At 53.9% G+C, this 18,831-nt stretch overlaps 5 protein-coding genes across 5 annotated transcripts; 2 read left to right on the top strand and 3 right to left on the bottom strand.

Annotated features, from left to right (window-relative positions):
• Positions 1-1,243: 1,243 nt before the first annotated feature.
• On the bottom strand, positions 1,244-3,769 carry BDP81DRAFT_394766 (subtilase; the record flags this gene model as incomplete). Its single annotated transcript, XM_060588000.1, has 3 exons — positions 1,244-1,946; positions 2,004-2,578; positions 2,633-3,769. The coding sequence occupies 3 exons, from the start codon at positions 3,767-3,769 to the stop codon at positions 1,244-1,246; spliced, it is 2,415 nt and encodes an 804-aa protein (XP_060444733.1).
• Positions 3,770-6,576: 2,807 nt separating this feature from the next.
• Positions 6,577-8,094, bottom strand: BDP81DRAFT_394767 (PX domain-containing protein; the record flags this gene model as incomplete). Its single annotated transcript, XM_060588001.1, has 2 exons — positions 6,577-7,758; positions 7,834-8,094. 2 exons carry the CDS (start codon positions 8,092-8,094, stop codon positions 6,577-6,579), a joined length of 1,443 nt encoding a protein of 480 aa, XP_060444734.1.
• Positions 8,095-8,946: 852 nt separating this feature from the next.
• On the bottom strand, positions 8,947-10,690 carry BDP81DRAFT_321074 (LETM1-like protein-domain-containing protein; the record flags this gene model as incomplete). The annotated part of the gene is made up of 2 exons (XM_060584581.1): positions 8,947-10,526; positions 10,630-10,690. 2 exons carry the CDS (start codon positions 10,688-10,690, stop codon positions 8,947-8,949), a joined length of 1,641 nt encoding a protein of 546 aa, XP_060444735.1.
• A 2,263-nt stretch (positions 10,691-12,953) lies between these two features.
• Positions 12,954-13,840, top strand: BDP81DRAFT_450067 (adenylate kinase; the record flags this gene model as incomplete). Its single annotated transcript, XM_060592477.1, has 2 exons — positions 12,954-13,110; positions 13,188-13,840. 2 exons carry the CDS (start codon positions 12,954-12,956, stop codon positions 13,838-13,840), a joined length of 810 nt encoding a protein of 269 aa, XP_060444736.1.
• Positions 13,841-14,984: 1,144 nt separating this feature from the next.
• Positions 14,985-16,270, top strand: BDP81DRAFT_489234 (uncharacterized protein; the record flags this gene model as incomplete). The annotated part of the gene is made up of 2 exons (XM_060595256.1): positions 14,985-16,181; positions 16,247-16,270. Exons 1-2 carry the CDS (start codon positions 15,171-15,173, stop codon positions 16,268-16,270), a joined length of 1,035 nt encoding a protein of 344 aa, XP_060444737.1. The 5' UTR covers positions 14,985-15,170.
• Positions 16,271-18,831: the final 2,561 nt, after the last annotated feature.

The raw sequence follows: 18,831 nt of genomic DNA on the forward strand, positions 1-18,831 counted from the left end.
CCATCTACGCAGACGGGGGGCCACGGGAGCCTGAGAGGGGGAGAAGGAGGCTCCAGCTTGCCTGCTACCATATGCTGCTGTCCTTCCTGTTACCACTAACCGCCAATGGGGTGGACCGACGGAGGGAGTCACGGTGAGTAAATCATTCCTGCCAAAGTGTACAAATACAAAACGCTGTGGAAAGACAAGGCAGGCGATTGTGAGATGTGAGATCGGGGAAAGGTGCGGATACAGGGTTTGCAGGCCAGGGTATATTTAGCACCTTACTTGTAGAACAACGTGAAGACAATTGGATCCGTTTGAATCTGTAGGAAAGAAGGTGGCTGAAAGTCTCGTAATTGTTCAATCCTCGAATCCTCGAATCGAGTAAGGCAAGGTAGCCAGCCCCATGCAAAAAAAAACAAAAAAAACAAAAAAAGAAGAAGAAAAAAAAGGTACGACCGGGACAGATACGGCACCCGGTAATCAAGTTCCCTGCAACTGGAACAAAAGTCAATTCGATCCGATGCGGGTAAACACAATCGAAACTGGCCGTCGAATATTGAGGTGGTTGGCGCAAACAGAGATGCCTACCTGAACCTCACCGTTAGACTGATGGTGACCTCGACAGCTTCGACACGCCAAGGCTCGAAAGGGGACAAAAAGGAAGCAAAGTTAATTGATTCAGCACCTTTGGTTGACTGATCTGTCGTTTCAAGCATAGACCGTTTGCTACCTATTTTAGTCTGTGAGATGAGCTGCTCTACACAAGAGACCGAGGATTACCTATAAGCTAGAGATAAAGAAACAACCTCAAATAAAGTCCTAGGAGCTAAACAACAATGAGTCGCACTCCAACGTCAGAATAATGCAGACTCAGACAAACAAAAGACCCTTGAGAGCCTAATTTTCAAGCCGTCCAGAAGCCGTGCAGTAGATGTATTGTTCGGTGCGGGAGTGCCCGCCCACCAAGTCAATATTTCAGACCAGGACACCCTCTCTTTCACAGAGCTTGGACTTTATTTAGTCTTCCTCCAACAAGCATCCGTAACCAAACAAAGAGCACACGGGAAAATGGCACCGGGGCTATCCAATGTTTCCAATTGATTGATTGGTTGCGCCTCACAACACCACCAACAGCGCCGTCTAACTTGTAAGGAAAATACACTAACCACAATGCCCAAATGCTATAAAAGTGACAAGAAAGAGAGAACCTCGAGGTATTTCTATGCAATAGACGCCCATGCCTGCCCTGTCATACGCCTTATTTTTCGGTAAGCCTATCAGTCTCTCTGTTGCCGCTGCCCTCTCTCGAGCGGTCCCGGCGGTCGTGGTATGCCCCAGTCTCGTCCTCGTCATCCTCGTCATCACCAGCAAACGCATCGTAGAGCTCACGACCCCGCGTACGCTTTTCGCCATTGAGTCCCTCGGTCTCGTCTTCATTGAGCAGCTCGAACTCGTAGTTGTCACGGGGCGCGCTGTTGCGGCGCTTGCGAATGTAGAACCAGATACCCAGAGCAGAGCAGAACACAGCAATGAGACCAAGGGCGCCATAGACCCAGACGCCAGCCTTTCCGAATGACGGGAGCCAAGACACCCAGTTCGACGGGCTGGTCGTGGCCGCCGGTGTCTCTTGCGTGTCTGTGGGCTTGCCAGTCTCCGTAGGTGTCGCGTCGGCTCCAGACTGGATCTTGGTGGGCCGCTCGGGGTGGTCGGAGGGCTTGACAACAGAGGCAGTATTCTCGGCAGGGTGCGTCATTGTCGTGATGGCAGCCGGCAGAGTGGTGGTAGCGACAAGCGCGTGGTCGTGGTCGTCCTCTTCAGTCGGCATGGGGAGGAGAGTTGCCTTGCTAGCGTCAATCGACTCGCCCCAGAGCTTCAAATGCCAGTCGACGAAAGTGCCCTTGTGTTCGTTCTCGTTGGAATCCTTGATCACAACGGTCCACTTGCCAATGCCAGATTCACCCCTAGTTTGTAGTTAGCATATAGATTCTAGCGTCTCGTCGTTCTCTCTTTCAACTTACCAGTGAGCTACACTCATGAAAGTCCAGTCAGCGTAGCCGGACTTGGCCGAGTCCATCTTGCGAGTCACAGATAGGTGGCTGGTAACTCCTTCAGGGCTGATCAAGTCGCAGCTCAAGTCACCTCTGCGTGTGTGGTTCACGTTCATAGTGACCGTCACATGCTCCAGTCTCTCGAGGTTGGCCTGCTTCAGAGCATCCGCATTGACGTCGAAGCTGACCGCGATGCCGTCCTTGCCTTGGGGAATGTCCTTGTTGACGTGAATCCAAGGAGAGTAATACCAAGCCTGGGGCTTAACGTTTTTCCAGGCCTTTGCTGCCTCAACCATCTTGAAAGCATCAATCTTGCCGTATCCATACGTGTGGCTGAACTTCTTTCCAATCTTGGTCGGCATCCACTCGCCATTGGCCTCATCGATGGGCACGGCAGTGTCCATGGCAAGCCATTGCATATCTCTCCAAGAGAGGTCAGGGCGAGCCTCGAGAACCAGCGCGTAGACACCAGCACCCAGAGGAGCAGCGGCGGAAGTACCACCATGGCCGTTGTAGCAGGCATTTTGGCCGACGTCAGTGGTGTGCTGCACAAACAATCAGTTCTGGTCGCGTCACTTAAGAGATTCTGGGGAACATACGATAGCATCTCCGCTGCCACTGCTGTACGTCACAACAAGCTGAGCCGAGCACTTCTCGGAGTAGTAAGGGTGCTGACCCTTTCTGTCAATCGCGCCAACAGTGATGCTGTAGATGGAGTTCGTGTAGCCGTCAAAGTTGCAGTTGTCATCGTTCGCGGCACCATTACCACTGGCAAAGACGTAGATGGATCCCTTTCCGCCACGACCCTGCTGGATGCCCTTGAGCATAGCACGCTTAATAAGGATACCAGGCGCATCCATGGATCGACCGTCATCCGGCGGGCCCCAGGAGCAGGAGTAGATATCGTTGTGCTGGTAGTCGTAGGTCATCGCAACAGCCTCATCGGCATCGGAAATCAGCTTGCTCAAGATACGGATACCCGCAATCTTGGATTCGTAGGCCACGCCTACACCGCAGACGTTGTTCTTCGCCGCAGACACTTCACCAGCGCACCGAGTGCCGTGCTTGTCGTCGCTGAGGGTAGGCTTGGGCTCTTCTTGGTGGTCGTTGAAGTCGTAGGAACCGGCGGCGTAGTAGTTCGGCTTCAGGTCGTCGCTATACATGTCGAGACCGTCGTCTACGATGGCGACGGTTGCGTTCTTGCCCGTAATACCCGACTTCCAGACGCCGGCGACGTTGATGTCGTGACCTGGCTGGACGGTGTTGAGCAAATGCCACTGCTCATTGAAGATGGGGTCGGCGATGCCGAGGGTCTTCATGAGGTCGTTCATCTGCTCAACCATCTTGGGGTCGGCCGCCTCCTGGCGAGCGAAGTTGGCGGGACCATGCGACCGCGGAGGGACTCTCTTCTCCCAAGGCTTTCGAAGCTGCTGTTTTTGCGAGAGACGGACGCCATCGAGGACGTCGGAGCCGCCAAGCGCGCGTTTCCGCAGCTTGCGCTCCTGCAGAGCTGGCTTGACGATGTCGTGCTCGACCTTCCTAGCTGAGAAGATGTGATGGCCGTCGAGACTGCCGAGTGTACCCTCGTGCCTCAAGCCCAGGCGGTCGGCAACCTGGCCGGGAGATGTAGACGAATCCAGCTCGAGAACATAGTAATCGTTCGTTTCGTAGTTTCGAGGGGAGGAAGTACCGCTTGCGAGGGCAGCAAGGCCGAGGAGAACCGCGGAAAGCTTCATGATGCGCTGCCGAAGACCCCTCGAGGGGATGTTGATGATGCGCAAAGAAAGGAGGGACTGAAGAGGAAGGGAGTCGACAATTAGCTTCAGTGGCCGTATCGAAATCGAGTCGAACCAGGAAAGGGAGAGAAAGAAAAGAAAAAAAAGTTGTTAATCTTGAAGAGGCTGTTGGCCACAACACGTACCTCTCTCGTCAATCAGGGGAACAGAGGGAACAAACGGGACTTGGCTCGTTTAAGGTAGGCTGGGGGGTAGAGCGGAAGACGAGACGTGGTCGAGTCACAAGTGGCAAGGGCAGCCCTTGAAGATGGCCAAAGCTTCCCGATTTCCCTTGCAGCGCGACACTGCGTGCAGCGTGACTGCTTTCCGCTTATATTGCCTTACGAATCCCTCGAATAATACACGGAATTCCTCCTGCGTATCAACTGGTGTGCCGGACTGGTCCAGCGCAAATCACCTGGCAATACCCGTTTGTATTGCTTGGCGACGCAAATTCGATGGAGATAGCAGGCGATTGTGGGTAAAGTATTACTTGAAAGGCCAGAGTTCATGCGTAATAAACAGCGGGGAAGCTCCGTCTCACCCTCCGCCGTCGTGTACTTTAATATCGATATGACCAAAGCCAATGGCCCAGGCGAGAGCGAGAAATGCCAATAGGTAGAGCAGCAGCAGCACCCAGCAACGACGTTACCGGAGATGGCGATGGCAAAAGTGATGTTGGAAAATGCGACGAGTGAATGAAGCGACGAGGGAGCTCGAAACTCAGAAGCAAACTGAGGAGGAAATGGAAAATGCTGACGGGAGCAGTGTGACCTGGAACACAAGGCAGACTCTCTGGCCCATATGATAGGTAGCTGCAATGCAATACTCTCAAATGCTGTTTCGTGGCCTTCTCGAAAACGGCAGGAACATAAGGATGTGGACAGGGCGTCCAATGCTACCTGCTACAGTCAGACAAAGTCCCCCGAAAAGAGCCCTTCACACCAGCCACGGCCGCATTAGATCCATCATCCTCTCAAGCAGGTTGCAGCCCAGGTACACGCAAACCCTGGGGGCACTAGTCCAATGTAGCCCGTACCCGTCGACTTTGAAGTTAGGGGTCCTGCGCGTTTCTAGTGATAAGGACCCGATACCCAAGTACATACGCGCACGCTACGGAGTACCTCGCGGCAAGGTACCTTACTTTACACGGAAAGGGAAGGCGGCGATTCAGGTGGGCGGGCAGCAGCGACTTCGTCTCCAGTAAGGCCCCCAATAAGATGTTGAAGCTCACTGCCGCACCACCACCCACACTGCCGTTTCAACACTGGCCCGTCACGGCCCCACCTCATTGGTCCCGTTGTTGCGACGAGATGCCGTGGATGTCTTTGTCAAAAGTATCCTCTTCTTTTTGCCTCTCACCATGTGCTGCTGCTGCTGCTGGTTGCGCGCCTCCCCGTTGCTAAAGACTTATGCTTGGGAAAGTACGTACTCGCATTCGTAAACATGCAAAATTGCGGGTGCCAAACTCGTCCTAGCCTCAGTTGTCTCCATAACGATCCACGAACAGTCAGTATCCCGTCTCCATCTAGGTATACCTATTGAAAGTCCAGCTCCCCACGGAGGCCACGACCGCCTCGGATCTTTCCACCTGAATGTAATCTATCGAAACTTTGGCAACGGTGTTCTCCCGCATAATACGACACAGCAGAAATTCTGCTTCCCGCAGTTCTCGAAGCAAAGGGGGGCGCTTTCAGCGAGAGAGAGAGAGAGAGAGAGAGTCAGGTCTGACTGTAGCAGTGTACAAAGTACCTCACCTATTCGTAAGAGGGCCCAAACGTCGAATCAGAGACCACGCCTCAGACTCTTGGCTCCGGGGGAGGAGGCTTCACGCTTCACGCTTCAGCATTTTCACGTTTGCCGTGGCGTTTGACACAGTCAACCGTTTCGGAATCTGCTCCCGTTTGCTTCTTCTCTCTCTCTCTCTCTCTCTCTCTCTCTCTCTCTCTCTCTCTCTCTCTCTCTCTCTCTCTCTCTACCAAGAGACTCTTGTGTTATACCCTCCCTTCGTTCCCAGCGTACAATACTATGCTTGAATGTGTGGTATATAGTAAGAAACATTGACTTCACTAGCGTTTGCATGCCTAGTCATGTAAACAACAGAGGCGTGCCTGGAACGCACATCCGCAAACATGTTTCCTCTCTAGTGTACGGATATGTCCAAGTTGCTGGGTTCTAACTTCTGCGGCATGCTCCCAACGCAAGCCACGACTCTGACAGCCTCCCAAGACTCATGGCCCGCATACCGGTATGTCAAAGAGGCAGACACTGGTACTCCCTTGATGGCAAATACATCTCGAGCCACTTCGGACAACCCTGCTCCTGCATGAATGGATGGTATCCTTGTAAGCAGTCACGAATCGGCCCAAGAAGGGAATATTCCGGAGTACTTCTTATACTTCGGAACTGGAAAGATTCTCCCATAGAGTCTGCCACACTGGCTTCATGACTCCCACCACCCATTTATTATAGTTCAAGATCGTGAAAAGAAGAAAACGTATTGATTCATTAATCACAATCCACACGCCCCTCTTCATGATTATCTCCAGTTCTACCTGACTGGTGTCCGATACTCCAATGGCATGAACCCGCTCTCCCGTCTGCTGAATCTGTCCGAGGTAATGCTCTGGAGCCATCTGAAGTTGATCCTATACCAACATATAACCCCATTAGGCGGGTTCGGCCCAATCTTCAACGTCCTGTCGTCGAATAATTTCACGCATCATGGCTCTCGCCAAACTACCCACGTCCCTCTGGGCCTTCTAGTACTACTCCGCCAGCCGGCGACCAGGAGGCTCAACACCGGTACTGCGGGTGCCCGAAACGCCTTGTTCCTCCATCGCCTTGACGTAGCTCTCCCAGATTTCCGTGACTTCGTCGTAGAATTCAATGTGGGAGTCGGCTAGACCTCCGAGCTGCTTTTTGAATTCGACTCGCTTGATTCGCTCAAAGTCGGCAACCTCCTTGACAACCTCGTCATCGAACATTTCGCTCGTCTTCCTGGCTCGCTCCGCCTCGGTAGTAAGCTTGTCAATGTTCATCTCCAGTTTTCTTTGGCGATCGCGACGGGCCTGCTCGTGATCGACTCCACGCACGTCCTCGAGTTTGCGCATCAACCGGCCGCTGGCACCTGAAAGGCCTCCAGAGCCATGGCCGGACTGGAGCTGGTCCCTGTCGACAGTGTTCTTGTTAAGATACTCCGTAAGTTGCTCATAGTCGACCTGCTTCTGCTCTCGCGCCTTCAAAAGGCTCTTCAGTGCCGTGCTGTACGCCTGCATGTCCCGAAGACTGCCGAGATAGTCTCCATCAGTGACATCCTTCAGCTTTCGCAGGCCCATGGCAGTGTCCTCGATTGAGTTGGCGAAATGTCGAACTTCGTTTTCGACGCCAGGCTCGAGAGTGATGAGCTTCTGGAATTGCTCTGCCAGGTCTTTAAAGTCCAATTCGAGATCGTTCTCCCGGCGCGCCACGCGCGCTACAACCTTCTCGATATGGGCCAAATCCTCGTCAAGCTTGTCGCTTCTTTCCCGGACCTCCAAGAATCTCTTGTCGTGCTTGTGAGCCTTGGAAAAGGCATTGAGGAAGCTGTCGGTAAGGTTATCAAACACGCCACTGCTTCCGGCATCGCTGCTCTGAGATCCTCGAAGGCTGCGGCTGCGCATGGTGGCGTTCCAGTCGGGGCTCTCGAGGAAAATGTGGAGGATATCAGCTCGGCGGAGGACGGGGTGGAGGGAGAGGCGGTTCAAGAAGCGCTGCAGCGAATGCGCTCGACGGTTGGTGAAGTCCGGCCCGAAGCGATTACCACTGACATATTCCATACGCTGTTTATCGGGAAGAGGAGGTACTGCGGCGGTAGGGTAGTCTCTGCTCAGTGCCTTATACAAGAAGACAAAGTCTGTAAACCGTCGCCGGGCTGTGGTATGCGATCTCTGGAAGGAGGGAAATGTGGTCTGTAGATTCCGTGTCAGCGCGCAAAGAACCCGCAATCGCAGCCAAGGTCTACAAAGCAGCTTGGATTTCCTTACGTTTGTGGTGATGAGGTAGGAAACAAAGGTATCCTTGGAGCCTTCATTTTCCTTGAGCGGCTCGGAAACTGTGCAATCCAGAACTTCCCGGTCGTCGTCGTTGCCAGGAGCGTCGCTCTCGTAGGCATGGTGGCCGTTTCTATCGGCATCCTCGTCGTACTCAGTGGCCGTCACTGAGCTCGAGCTCTCTGCAGCAGTGTGCTCGTCGGTATTCCAGGACACATTAGAGAAATCATCTTGGTGTTGATCCATGACCGCCATGGCGTCCTGCTAGGCGGACGTTGGGGGGGGGTTACGTCGTTGTCGGGATCCGGAGTGGTCGCCTTTAGTGTTGGAGAAGCTGGGAAGGAAGATCGTGGGGTGAGCCAGAAGACGCAGGAACAGGAATTGGAATCGCCAAGTTTGTAAAATAATCAGAACTTGGAGGCTTGATCTTGGATCGTCGCAACGGATGAAGTTGGCGGAAAGAACGTCCGTCTCGCTTGCCGGACAATGGGCTGGAAGTGTCGGCGGCAGTGGTGGGGAATGGGCAAGAGCTGCCTGTCGCTGAACCATGAGAGGTGACGCTGCGAGCTTAGTGTAGCTGACCTGATGCGGTTGGGCAGCGCGATAGCGGGGAGATGGCAGGTACCCATATTTGTCCCTGAAAGCGGTAAGCGATGAGGTAACTCGCTAGCAGCCGGGCAACACTGTCAGACCTCCAGTTCCGGAGGGCTATGACGACGCCAGCCAAAGCAGACGCAACCTAGAAACAGACGACAGAAGAAGACCAGGGGGGGCTGCCTCGGATCGTCGAGCGTAACACTGGAAGCTCAGGCCAGCCATGCTCTTCTTTCGGATGAGCGAAATGAACTACAGAGCTAAATGGCTTTTTGGACAGATTTCGTCTGAGAAGTTTTAGTGGTAACGAGGAAAAGTTTGCTAGCAACTCATACAACGGCCACCATTTTACAGTAGTGGAATCTATTTGCTTCCTGAGATGGATCTTTCTAGTGCCCTGTGATGTTCCCTGGGGGTGTTGTGAACCCTCTTCTTTTAGTACACGCTACCCAGCCTTATGCCATACACGTCTAACAAAGAAAAAGATAGTGCTTGTCTACAACTGCGAGCGATCTATTTGTCGCTCTTCTCCGCCTTCTCAACCTGCGCCTTTCCATCTCTGGCAATAAGCATCTCCTGCTCGGCCTCCTTAGCCTCCTTGGCCTGGGTAGAGCTGGCTGCCTGAGCATCCGCAGCCTGGCTGCTTTCTTCCTTCTCGTCAATGTTGTCAATATCGCGGGGGGTGGCAAAACCAGAGTTCGCGTTCTCCTCGTTCTGGCTGTTCTCCTCATCGATGAGTTCTTGCTGCTCCTTGAGGACCTCCAGACGCTGCTTGTTGGTAGCAGCACCCTCAGCACTTGACACCTCGAGGGAGATCTCGTGGAACAGCTCGTCAGGGATAGACGAGAGAACACCGACGAGAGCCTCGATCTGGCTGTGAGCAGCCACCTGGCCATACATGTAGGCGTTGCTCAGAACCAGCAAAGTGGAGGGAACGCCATCCTTCAATCTCAGATCGAGCCACTGCTGGAGGTACTCGCGCATCCTTGCGGGAGAGACGCTTGCGGTGCGGATACCACGGCTGGCGCACGCCATCTGCAGCTCGCCAACGCTGAGGCTGTCAACGCCCTCGTAGCTGATCTGTCTGTCGTCACGCTTGATCTGGCGCATGCGGTGACGGACCTGGTATCGCAACATGTTGTCGGTACCGAAGGTGTTTAGGTTCATGTATCTGCACATGGAAACCAGCTGGGGCCTGGAAAGGTTGTCCAGAGTCAAGTCATCCTTGAAGATCTTGCAGACCTTGATGATGTCCTCACGGGTGGGCGACTCGCCAGAGGATCTAAGTTTCCGGAAGAATGTGGTAAATGCCTCACTCTGAGTCGTTGCCGGAGTCAACGGCAGACCAGTCTCTTTGAGACTGGACCGCAAGAATTGACTGACTTCTTTGCGCGTCGTTCTGAGGATCGTCGCCTTGGCGTCTTTTGACTTTTGTCCCTCATACGTGCTTGGCAGCATGTTGGGGAACAGGCGGAGAGCGACAGGGAGCAGAAGCTCGGCGAAAGGGACAATGACGAAGACTGAGAAAGGTACAAGACGTCCAAGATCCTGGACAGTACGTTGCAACTGGCGGTTCTCTCTCCGGCTGAGTTCGTAGCCAGCGGCCATCTTCAAGGCAAGCCGAGTGCTGATCTTGACTTCTGTCGCAAGCAATTTCGTTCCATCCCAGTAGTGGTGAGCCTCCTTCTTGACCTTCTGCCAAACTGTCATCTTCTCCTTGGCAGTCTTTTCGGCATCAGCAGAGGTTCCCTTCGCGGCCGCTAGTTCCGACAATGATGACTCGGACTCAGCCTTGTCTGCTGCTGCGGCATCCTTGGAAGACTTGCTCTGGCTCTCAGCCGCATCTTTGGAGTCGGCGGTAGCCTTGGAGTCGCTCTTGGCCGCCGGGGTGCTTTCCTTGGGCAGGGGCTTCTTAGCCGCTTCAACATTGAAGCCCGGCGGCGGGCCAGACTGGCCGTGGTTGTGGTTGTGGTGGTCGGTACCCAGATGACGGACGGGTACGAGCAGGGCGAGGGCGTTTACTCGTCGAGGAAGATGTCTTGCGTTTCGGCCGAGCACAGCTGACGAAACACCGAGGCTAGACAGCGCACGCGCTGGAAGATGTTAGAGAAGAACTGCAGGTATGTCCAGTACAAGAAAAAACGGTTCATGGAGATGGGTGAGCGGGCAGGAAGCATACGCAGGGGATGGACTTACCGTTGCCCAGGAGAGGGTTGACAATCGCCGCCCGACGAGCGACACTGGCGGAGGCGCTCATTCTGCAGCGGTTGACTGGCAAACAGGAGAGTTTGATGAAGTTGTTGTGATAATAGAGAGCGGACTACCGAAGAGTAGCGATCATGGGCGACTATCTGGAGGTGGGCAGTATACTACAACTAAAGACAATGATGGAGAAGTGGAAGATGTACAATGATGCGAAACTAGGTACCCAAGAATTCTGGAATGGAGGGCAACCGATCGCATCAAATGGAATGCTACCACGACTTGTCCCTGGCTTCCGAAACCACCCATGGCCGGGGGGGGCCAGAGACCACCAAAAACAGCACGTGCGAGATCACGGGGTTTTGCCTCCTTTGCTATGCTCGGGGTTTCGCTTGCAGACAATGAAAGAAAGGCGGGCTGGCCGCTGGCCGCTGGAGATGCTGAGCAAGCACCACTGCACCACTGCAAGTCTGCAACTGCACCACCTCAGATCCCGGTTCACTTTGTCTGCAGGTACGTACCTGGGTGTGCTGGGCCGAGCCTGTGCCACTTGTCAGTTCTGGGCTGGGCTTGTGTGCTTGTCTGACTTCGACCACTGTTTGTGTTATTTTCCACCCGCTCATTCGTTCGCCTGCCACCATCGCCACATGGGTAAGCCAAAGACGACGGCCGTCTCCTGTAGATCGGTGGGTCATCCTGGCCTTAGCTACCAGAAGCTTGACCTTCTGGGCTGTTTGGCTGTGCGAATCGCGCCCTTTACCCGTGTCAGTGTTGGTGGACAGCAAACGGCAACTAGTTACCGGGCAGTGCCATCATGAGTAACTGCCTGGGCTGAACCTGGCCATTCGGTATTGCTGGAACTTGAACTTCCTACAAGTTAATACGTGGGCTTCTCAAATGATGCCGTTTGGCAATGTGGAGGAGGCAGATCGGCGGTATCGGGCAGTCCCGTATGCGGTGGCCAACTTGCCAACATCTGGCAACTTGGCACACTGTTCGTTGTTTGCACAGAGGCTTAGAACGACTGCCAGAATCGGAGTACGGCGTACTTAAGAAGGTAGTTGCAATATACGGAGGTTACATGGGGATGTTTACTTTTGTCCCATTATATCGCCATCATCAAGCCTCATCCATCACTAGTTGGTGGCTTTCTCTCATCATGTGAGTTTGTGGCACGCAACACTGAGCAAACAGTTGAGCAAGTCGGTGATCACTGATGGACATCACAAGTGCGGCATCGGAATGTCATGTGCAGACTGTGACGGTGGTGTTGCTAATAGCAAGCCGTAAGACGCCCTCAACAATATGCTCCCTGATTTTTCTACCGACTCCGCTCGACATTTTTTTTGGTGGGAAATCACAAGCTCGCCATTCGAGGTCCCCCTCCAGTGCTGACTTTGTGTGCCAGCTGGCACCAGGCCACGACTTCCGTGCACGCTATCTTATCTCAACATCGTCACCATGGAAGCCCAGGGCAGCAACGAGACTCGGAGACACTGTGCCCTGCCTGCCTTAGCGTACCCCGGACTTTAGAGCTTGAGACCGGCCGACCAGTTGGAAAGTTGGAACAGCAGCATAGCACCAGCTCAGGGTCCAGCAGCATCTGCCAACTTGACGGGGGGTAAAGTTGTGAATCCCGATCCACCCCGAGGAGCCAGCAGTCTACGGATACCTTACCTTTAGTCGAGCCAGTGACGGTTCACCGGTGGAGGATTGGAACCAGCAAGCACGCTGCCAATCTCTCTCGAGTCTCTACAAGCAGTGGAGGGTCCTTGGAGCAGAGAGATCCGGCCGTCGGCCACACACGCAAACTCGACACACGTTCCTCCCTCGGGTCCCCTCAACGCCCATCCGTCACATCGACCGATTTCCAAGCATCCCCGTCCGAGGTGCGCGCCAGCACCCCCGTCGCTGCACTTGCCTGCATCCCACCACCGCGGTTCTGCGTCCGCTCGCTGTTCTCCACCCTCCTTCTCGGCATTCCTTCACCACCACCTCGACCTTTGCGCTTCCTCTCTCTTCTTTTCCTCCTTCTTCTTCCTCCCCTCCCTAGATTGTCGCTATATACCAACGTCCGTCTTCCTGTAAAGATCATGGCTTTCTCCTGAACCCCCCCCCCCCGAACACGATCCCGTCTGGGTCTCGCGATTCCGACTCGTTCCTTTTCCCCCGCACAATTTGGGGCCAGCGCCATCTCATTCCCGCCAATTTCGAAGCTACATACGGAGTACCTTAGTACCTATATCTCGAACCAACCCCTCCGTCACTCTCAATTCAATCCTACACCTGCGCCAACCGTTCATTGATTCGTGTATACTATGAGACTCCGCAAAGCTGCCCGCGTTATTCTCGTCGGCGCCCCCGGTGTTGGAAAAGGAACGCAGTCCGAACGACTCCTTCAACGGTTTCCCCAGATCCAGTCCATTAGCACCGGAGACCTGCTTCGCAACAATGTCAAGCACCGGACCCCTCTCGGTAAGTGTCCCATGCTGCTGCTATCAACCAGCGCTTGCTCTACACATCCTCCCGCACATGCTAACCTCTCCTTGCAGGTATCAAGGTCGAGAAGACCATGAAGTCCGGCGGACTTGTCGCTGATGATTTAATCATGCGCCTCATCTCCAATGAGATGTACAAGAACGGCTGGCTTCTAAACAGCCGCAGGAGACCGCAGGTCATGACCTTGTCATCTTCCGCCGCCACGGTTGATTCGTTTTACGAGGAGCAGCTAGATGACTTTGTCACGGCCACCGGAGCTCTAGACAGCCACGGGCCCCCCGAGGCATCCGAAGACCCCGACGCCTCTTTCATCCTGGACGGTTTCCCAAGGACTGCCACCCAGGCGGCGGTTTGCGACAAGCTGATTCCCATCAACTTGGTGGTGTCGCTCAAGACCCCTTTCAATGTCATCATGGAGCGCATCTCCGGCCGCTGGGTTCACGAGCCCTCGGGTCGCGTGTACAACACATCCTTCAACGCCCCCATGATTCCCGGCAAGGACGACGTCACCGGAGAGCCCCTCACCCAGCGCCCGGATGACACCGAGGCGGTGTACAAGGAGCGCTTCCGCAAGTTCCAGGAGACTAGCGAGCCTCTCCTCGAACACTACGACAAGAAGGGCGTTCTCTGGGAGGTCGAGGGCATGAGCAGTGACGAGATCAGTCCCCTGCTCTTCGACGAGTTCGAGAAGCGCTTCGTTCATTGATTTGAATTCATCTTTGTTATATCTACAGGAGTTATACGTGGTCAAGATACCTCGGGCTGGCCAGAAAGACCCATGGCTAAAAACGGGCAGGTCGGACGGACGGGAACAACCCTCCAGGGCGGATGCAGCGCAAACAATCTGCAGCTTGAATGTCGATAGTTATCATGAGTATTTTTATCAATGTACAAATATTTCATTTCTTCCACATTCACTTGCTGGGCTTTCACCCGAATCCAATGTAAACACGACTTACAATGTGCGTCAACCAGATTGGACAGCTACACGCGTAATGCTAACCCGCCAAAAGCGTTGTACGTAACTCTAAATGAGCTGTTTGAGACGTCCCTCAAGTTCAAGCAACTAAAACCGCAGCCGGTTGCGACTCCTGGCCTCTGCTCTTCTTAGTCTGACGACCATCTGAATTTCGGATTTCGAGTAAGGGCAACCCGGAAGTGCTCTGGAGAGAGAGGGACCTCTCGCATGAATGATGTGCACACTAGACCTCGGGTAGTATTCTGGAGATGCTGTAACGTATGCCGCGGGGTAAGATAGCCATCGGGCGGCAAGGGTGCCTTGCTGTCATCCAAACAAGCACTCACGCACGCCTCTGCCCAGGACTCGCTGCGACGCCGTGGGTGAACGTGGCAGGCTGTTGCAACATGCGGTTCGCCCTTTGGTCCGGGCGCCCCTCTTGTCTGTTCGGGTTTCCCTTCACCTAGCCCAACTAGAACTGCCCTCCTTTATTAAGATGCCTCCGGGAAGCCTCCCCACCATCCGGCGCCGGGTGGTCCATATTTCTTCGGCGGGAAGAAAGGGCAGACAGGCAAGGCACTTGCCGTCCCGTGACTCCTGTGACGTACCGAGACGTACCCAAGGTCCGGCCCGGACTTGATGCAGGACCCACAATCCGCCTCGGAGGAAAGCTGCGGGTTTCCGGGGCACACCGACCACCTTGCATAATTCAAGCCTTTGGTCTGTCAGACGACGGGTCTCATTGGTTTGATAATGGTGCCAAGGCAGCCTCGATATCTTGTAGGTCTCTCAGATGTTAGTGCTTCTGCTGACTACCTTAGATGGCCGGACTTAAGGCGGAGGCTCTCACGGTTTGTTTCTTGTGAGAGCCTCGTCGAGAGTGTAGTCTCGTATGGCAGAGAAGCGAGTGTATAAATATGTCCAAAATGGCTTGAAGGGGATGGGATATGATCTGGTGGACTCTTCTTAACCTTGAGCTCAGTCTCTTCGTTGTCTTGATTTCCCTCATAGGCAACACAATTCCATTCGCACTTACACGAATAAGTTGCACCTCAATATCTGACCTCGAACGTTGACCATGTCTCAGCCTTCTTCTCTTCCCCCTCCCGGCCGCTACACCGAACTCCATCAATACGAAAAGCTCGCCGGACCAGGCGACGCCCGTCCAACGGCCCTCCAAATCATCAAAGACCAAGACCTCGTCGGTAAACTCCCGTCCAAGGTCGCTCTCGTGACGGGCGTCTCCTCAGGTCTGGGCATTGAAACGCTCAAAGCCCTCGCGGCCACCGGAGCAACCGTCTACGGCACGGCACGAGATCTCTCCAAGGCCCGAGCCGCTCTAGACGAGATCAGAAACGGGGATGGAGGCCAAGAGGAGTCCCTCGCTTCGGCGCCAAACGTACACCTCCTAGAAATGGACCTCGCCAGCCTCGCCAGCGTACGGGCCGCGGCAGCGGCCTTCAAAAAGCGTAGCTCCCGATTAGATATTCTGGTGAACAATGCCGGGGTTATGTATACCCCCAAAGGAAGCCAAACGCAAGACGGCTTCGAGATGCAGTTCGGCGTGAACCACCTCGCGCACTTCCTCCTCTTCACAGAACTACAAGACCTCATGACCTCGTCATCAACACCCGGGTCCGCGGCGCGGGTCGTCAACGTCACGTCTTCCGGCCACAGACTGCAGGGCATGAACTGGTCCGACGTCAACTTTTCCCGTCCCGGCGCGTATGAGGGGTACAGAGCCTACGGACAATCCAAGACGGCCAACATCCTCATGGCCAACGGCGTGGATCGGCGGTGCGGGGGCAGGATTCGCGGGTATAGCGTTCACCCGGGCACGGCGATGACGGGGTTACAGGTTGGTGTTCGGGAACAGATGGAGGCGCTTAGAGGGAATGAGGCGGCGTGGAGGACGGTGAAGAGTACGGCGCAAGGGGCTGCTACGGCGGTGCTGGCTGCGGTGAGGAGGGAGTTTGAGGGGTTGGGAGCGTTTTATTTTAAGGATTGTGAGGTGAAGGGGGAGACGGGGGAGAATTTGGGGTGGGCGGGGGAGGGGTATGCTTCGTGGGCTTGGGAGAGGTTACGGGAGGTGAGTTTGGAGATGGTTGGGTTGTCGCGGGAAGAGAGGCAGTGACTGGTGAGAACGCCCTATAGATGATGACCATTCCTAAGCATTAGCTTCGGATATCAAATTGACCAGTCTAGCTGGGTGGTCTCTTGTTGAGTAAGGTATACAAAGTACATTCGTCTTCGAGATAGGAAGGGCGTCTTATGATGCCTTTTTAGTTGTATACCTTCCCGTCTCTGGTCATACCTTGGGAACATAACAAACTCGCCGTTGTGGTTGAGGACATATTCGCAATCTTTTCGGGATGAAGAGAACGAGATGCAAGATCCAAGCTTGGCTCACAAGTAGTGCCTGTATTGAAGCATGGACAGATGAAGGAGAGGCAAGAGAGGCTCAGTCAGTGGCGTCTGCATGGCCAGATTTCCTTGCAATCCTCAATTCTTGTTTTGAGGCTTCTTTCTACATCTGAACTCGGAAACACTCAATCATGGTTTCGTAGCAGATGTCGATTAGTTAGATGCTTTGGCCGACATGTCGTTCGTTCTAAGCCGGAGCCCTCGCTTTTTCAAAGATTAAAGAAGCCTCTGATCGAAATTTCATACTTCACAAAGTACCTTTTCTAGGCAACATGATGTTTCTGGCAGGAATTTATCATTAGAGATAAGTTACTGCAAAAATTAGAAACTTCGAAGGTCCATTAGAAATCTTGAAGGTCTGTAAACCATTTGGCTCACATGCATCACAAGGTAATATAGACAGGGACGCTCAAACGTTGCTTGGTGTGTCTAATTCAGCAAAACTAGTATGAAATGACACGATAAACAACATCAGCCAGAACGTATTACCACGAAGAATGTCGTCAACTTCACCTCACAAAAAGCTCAGTCTAATTCATATCGGTGCACGCACTGGTGGTTGCGGATAGCCATCCCATCTTGATAGCCATCTACTCGCACGTGACCGTCGTATCTTTGGGATTCATTTCGCGAGACAACTACGAGAGTCACCAACCAAAATCATCCCAGAATCCACAACAGCATCCATCTCCCTCCCCCGGGAGTCCGCACCGGGGCAAGGGGGAAACAAACGAAAAAAAAAGCTCTTGCGACCTCGTGGCGAGACAATCCGCTCTCTCCTCCTCCGCCCCGTCTGCCCCGTGGAGAAAAAAGCAGGTCGGCAGGTCGGTCGACTCGGCCCTATCCACGACGTCGAGAGGACCAAGTCCGCAATGACCCCGAGATGACAGACCACTTTCCAGTCATCCAGTTTGCATCCAGAGGGTCGGCTGCTCCGGGGTTTGGCCGATGTTAAGTCCTGTTGGCTTTTTTGGCGTTTTCTTCCGGTTTTGCTACTCTTTTTCGACGGGCCCCTTTCTTGGCGGCTTTGTGTTTTTGTTATTCGTCTTTGGCTTTCCCTTTTTGCGCACCTTACGAGTACAAACAAGCTGTCTCATTTCGCATCTCATGCCCTAATGGAATCGATCAGCGTCTGCCGGATACCACGTCGTCAGCCCTAGATAGCATCCATAGCATGAAGACGAAGGGTGTCTTTGCGGGCGCAGGAACCGTCGAGCAGAAGTTCTCTCTCTCGACGATTGAGACGGATTTGACTGGTGACTGGTTCGTCGTTGCCTTCGAGCTTTCATTTGATTATGTTCAACAGTCCAACCAGTGTCCAAACCAAACAAACCCAGAGAAGCAAGTGCAACCCACCACCTCCTCAGCAAGCGTGTGCGAAGGCGTGTGAGAGCGTCGGCGGACCGAAAAGAGGTGCGTGGAGACTTTTGGAGACAGTCCTCCACATTCCCCCCGAGTGGGAGCCCGGACGAACTCCCCTTTTCACGCAAGACGGGAGGATGATCGATTTCATCCAACGGGAGTCATCGCTATCGCAACCCCCTGCAGAATGAGACTTGCAGGCTCGCAGCGAAGCAGACTCGCAGCATGAACTGTGGTATTCGTCCATCGGTTCCAAATGCCGAAAGAAGGATTCCCAAGGAAGGACTCGAAGGAGGGCTGGGCGTCAGCCTTTGGTCTCTTTGCCAAGCAATGTTTTGCAAGTCTAGGCATCATTGTTGTTGCTTGCTGGTGCTGCTGGCGCTGTTCTTTCTTCTTCCACTTCTCTCTCTCTCTCTCTCTCTCTCTCTCTCTCTCTCCCTTTCTCTCCTTTGCATATCGCTTCTGCTCCTCTTTGCAGGGCCGCGACAAGTTTTCAATCTCTGTGTCTTGAATCTTTGCAATGGTCCGAAGAGCAGCCGTGAAGCAGCGAAGCTTGCTGCGGGAATACGACGCAGCTCGGGTTTTCCCCAAGGGTTAAATTTGGATCTTTTTGCCGTCATGGCCCATGGGAAGCTTTTCAGTCCGACCTTTTCCCCGTTCCATGGTCACCCATGTCATTGGGTCCACTACTGTATCGGCTACAGCCACATCTTAAAATCAGCTTTTTGCTGCAAAACTGAGGAAACGCCTAGGCCGTGACGCTGTCAGTCAGTGTGTTAGGCTCCGGTTCCCCCAGGCTCGGCTCGAGAGTAGCATTCTTGGACGTAGCATTCTATTCGTACTGTACTGTAATAAGTCTGAGTATCTGCGAAAGTGGGAGAGGTTAAGAAAGAGGCCCGAGACTCGAGGACAAGCGCCCGCTGCCCACCCGCCCCCTGTCCGGGGAACGCCCG

This window comes from Colletotrichum phormii (genome assembly GCF_030913505.1).
Source record: "Colletotrichum phormii strain CBS 102054 chromosome Unknown BDP81scaffold_11, whole genome shotgun sequence".
NCBI lineage: Eukaryota > Fungi > Ascomycota > Sordariomycetes > Glomerellales > Glomerellaceae > Colletotrichum > Colletotrichum phormii.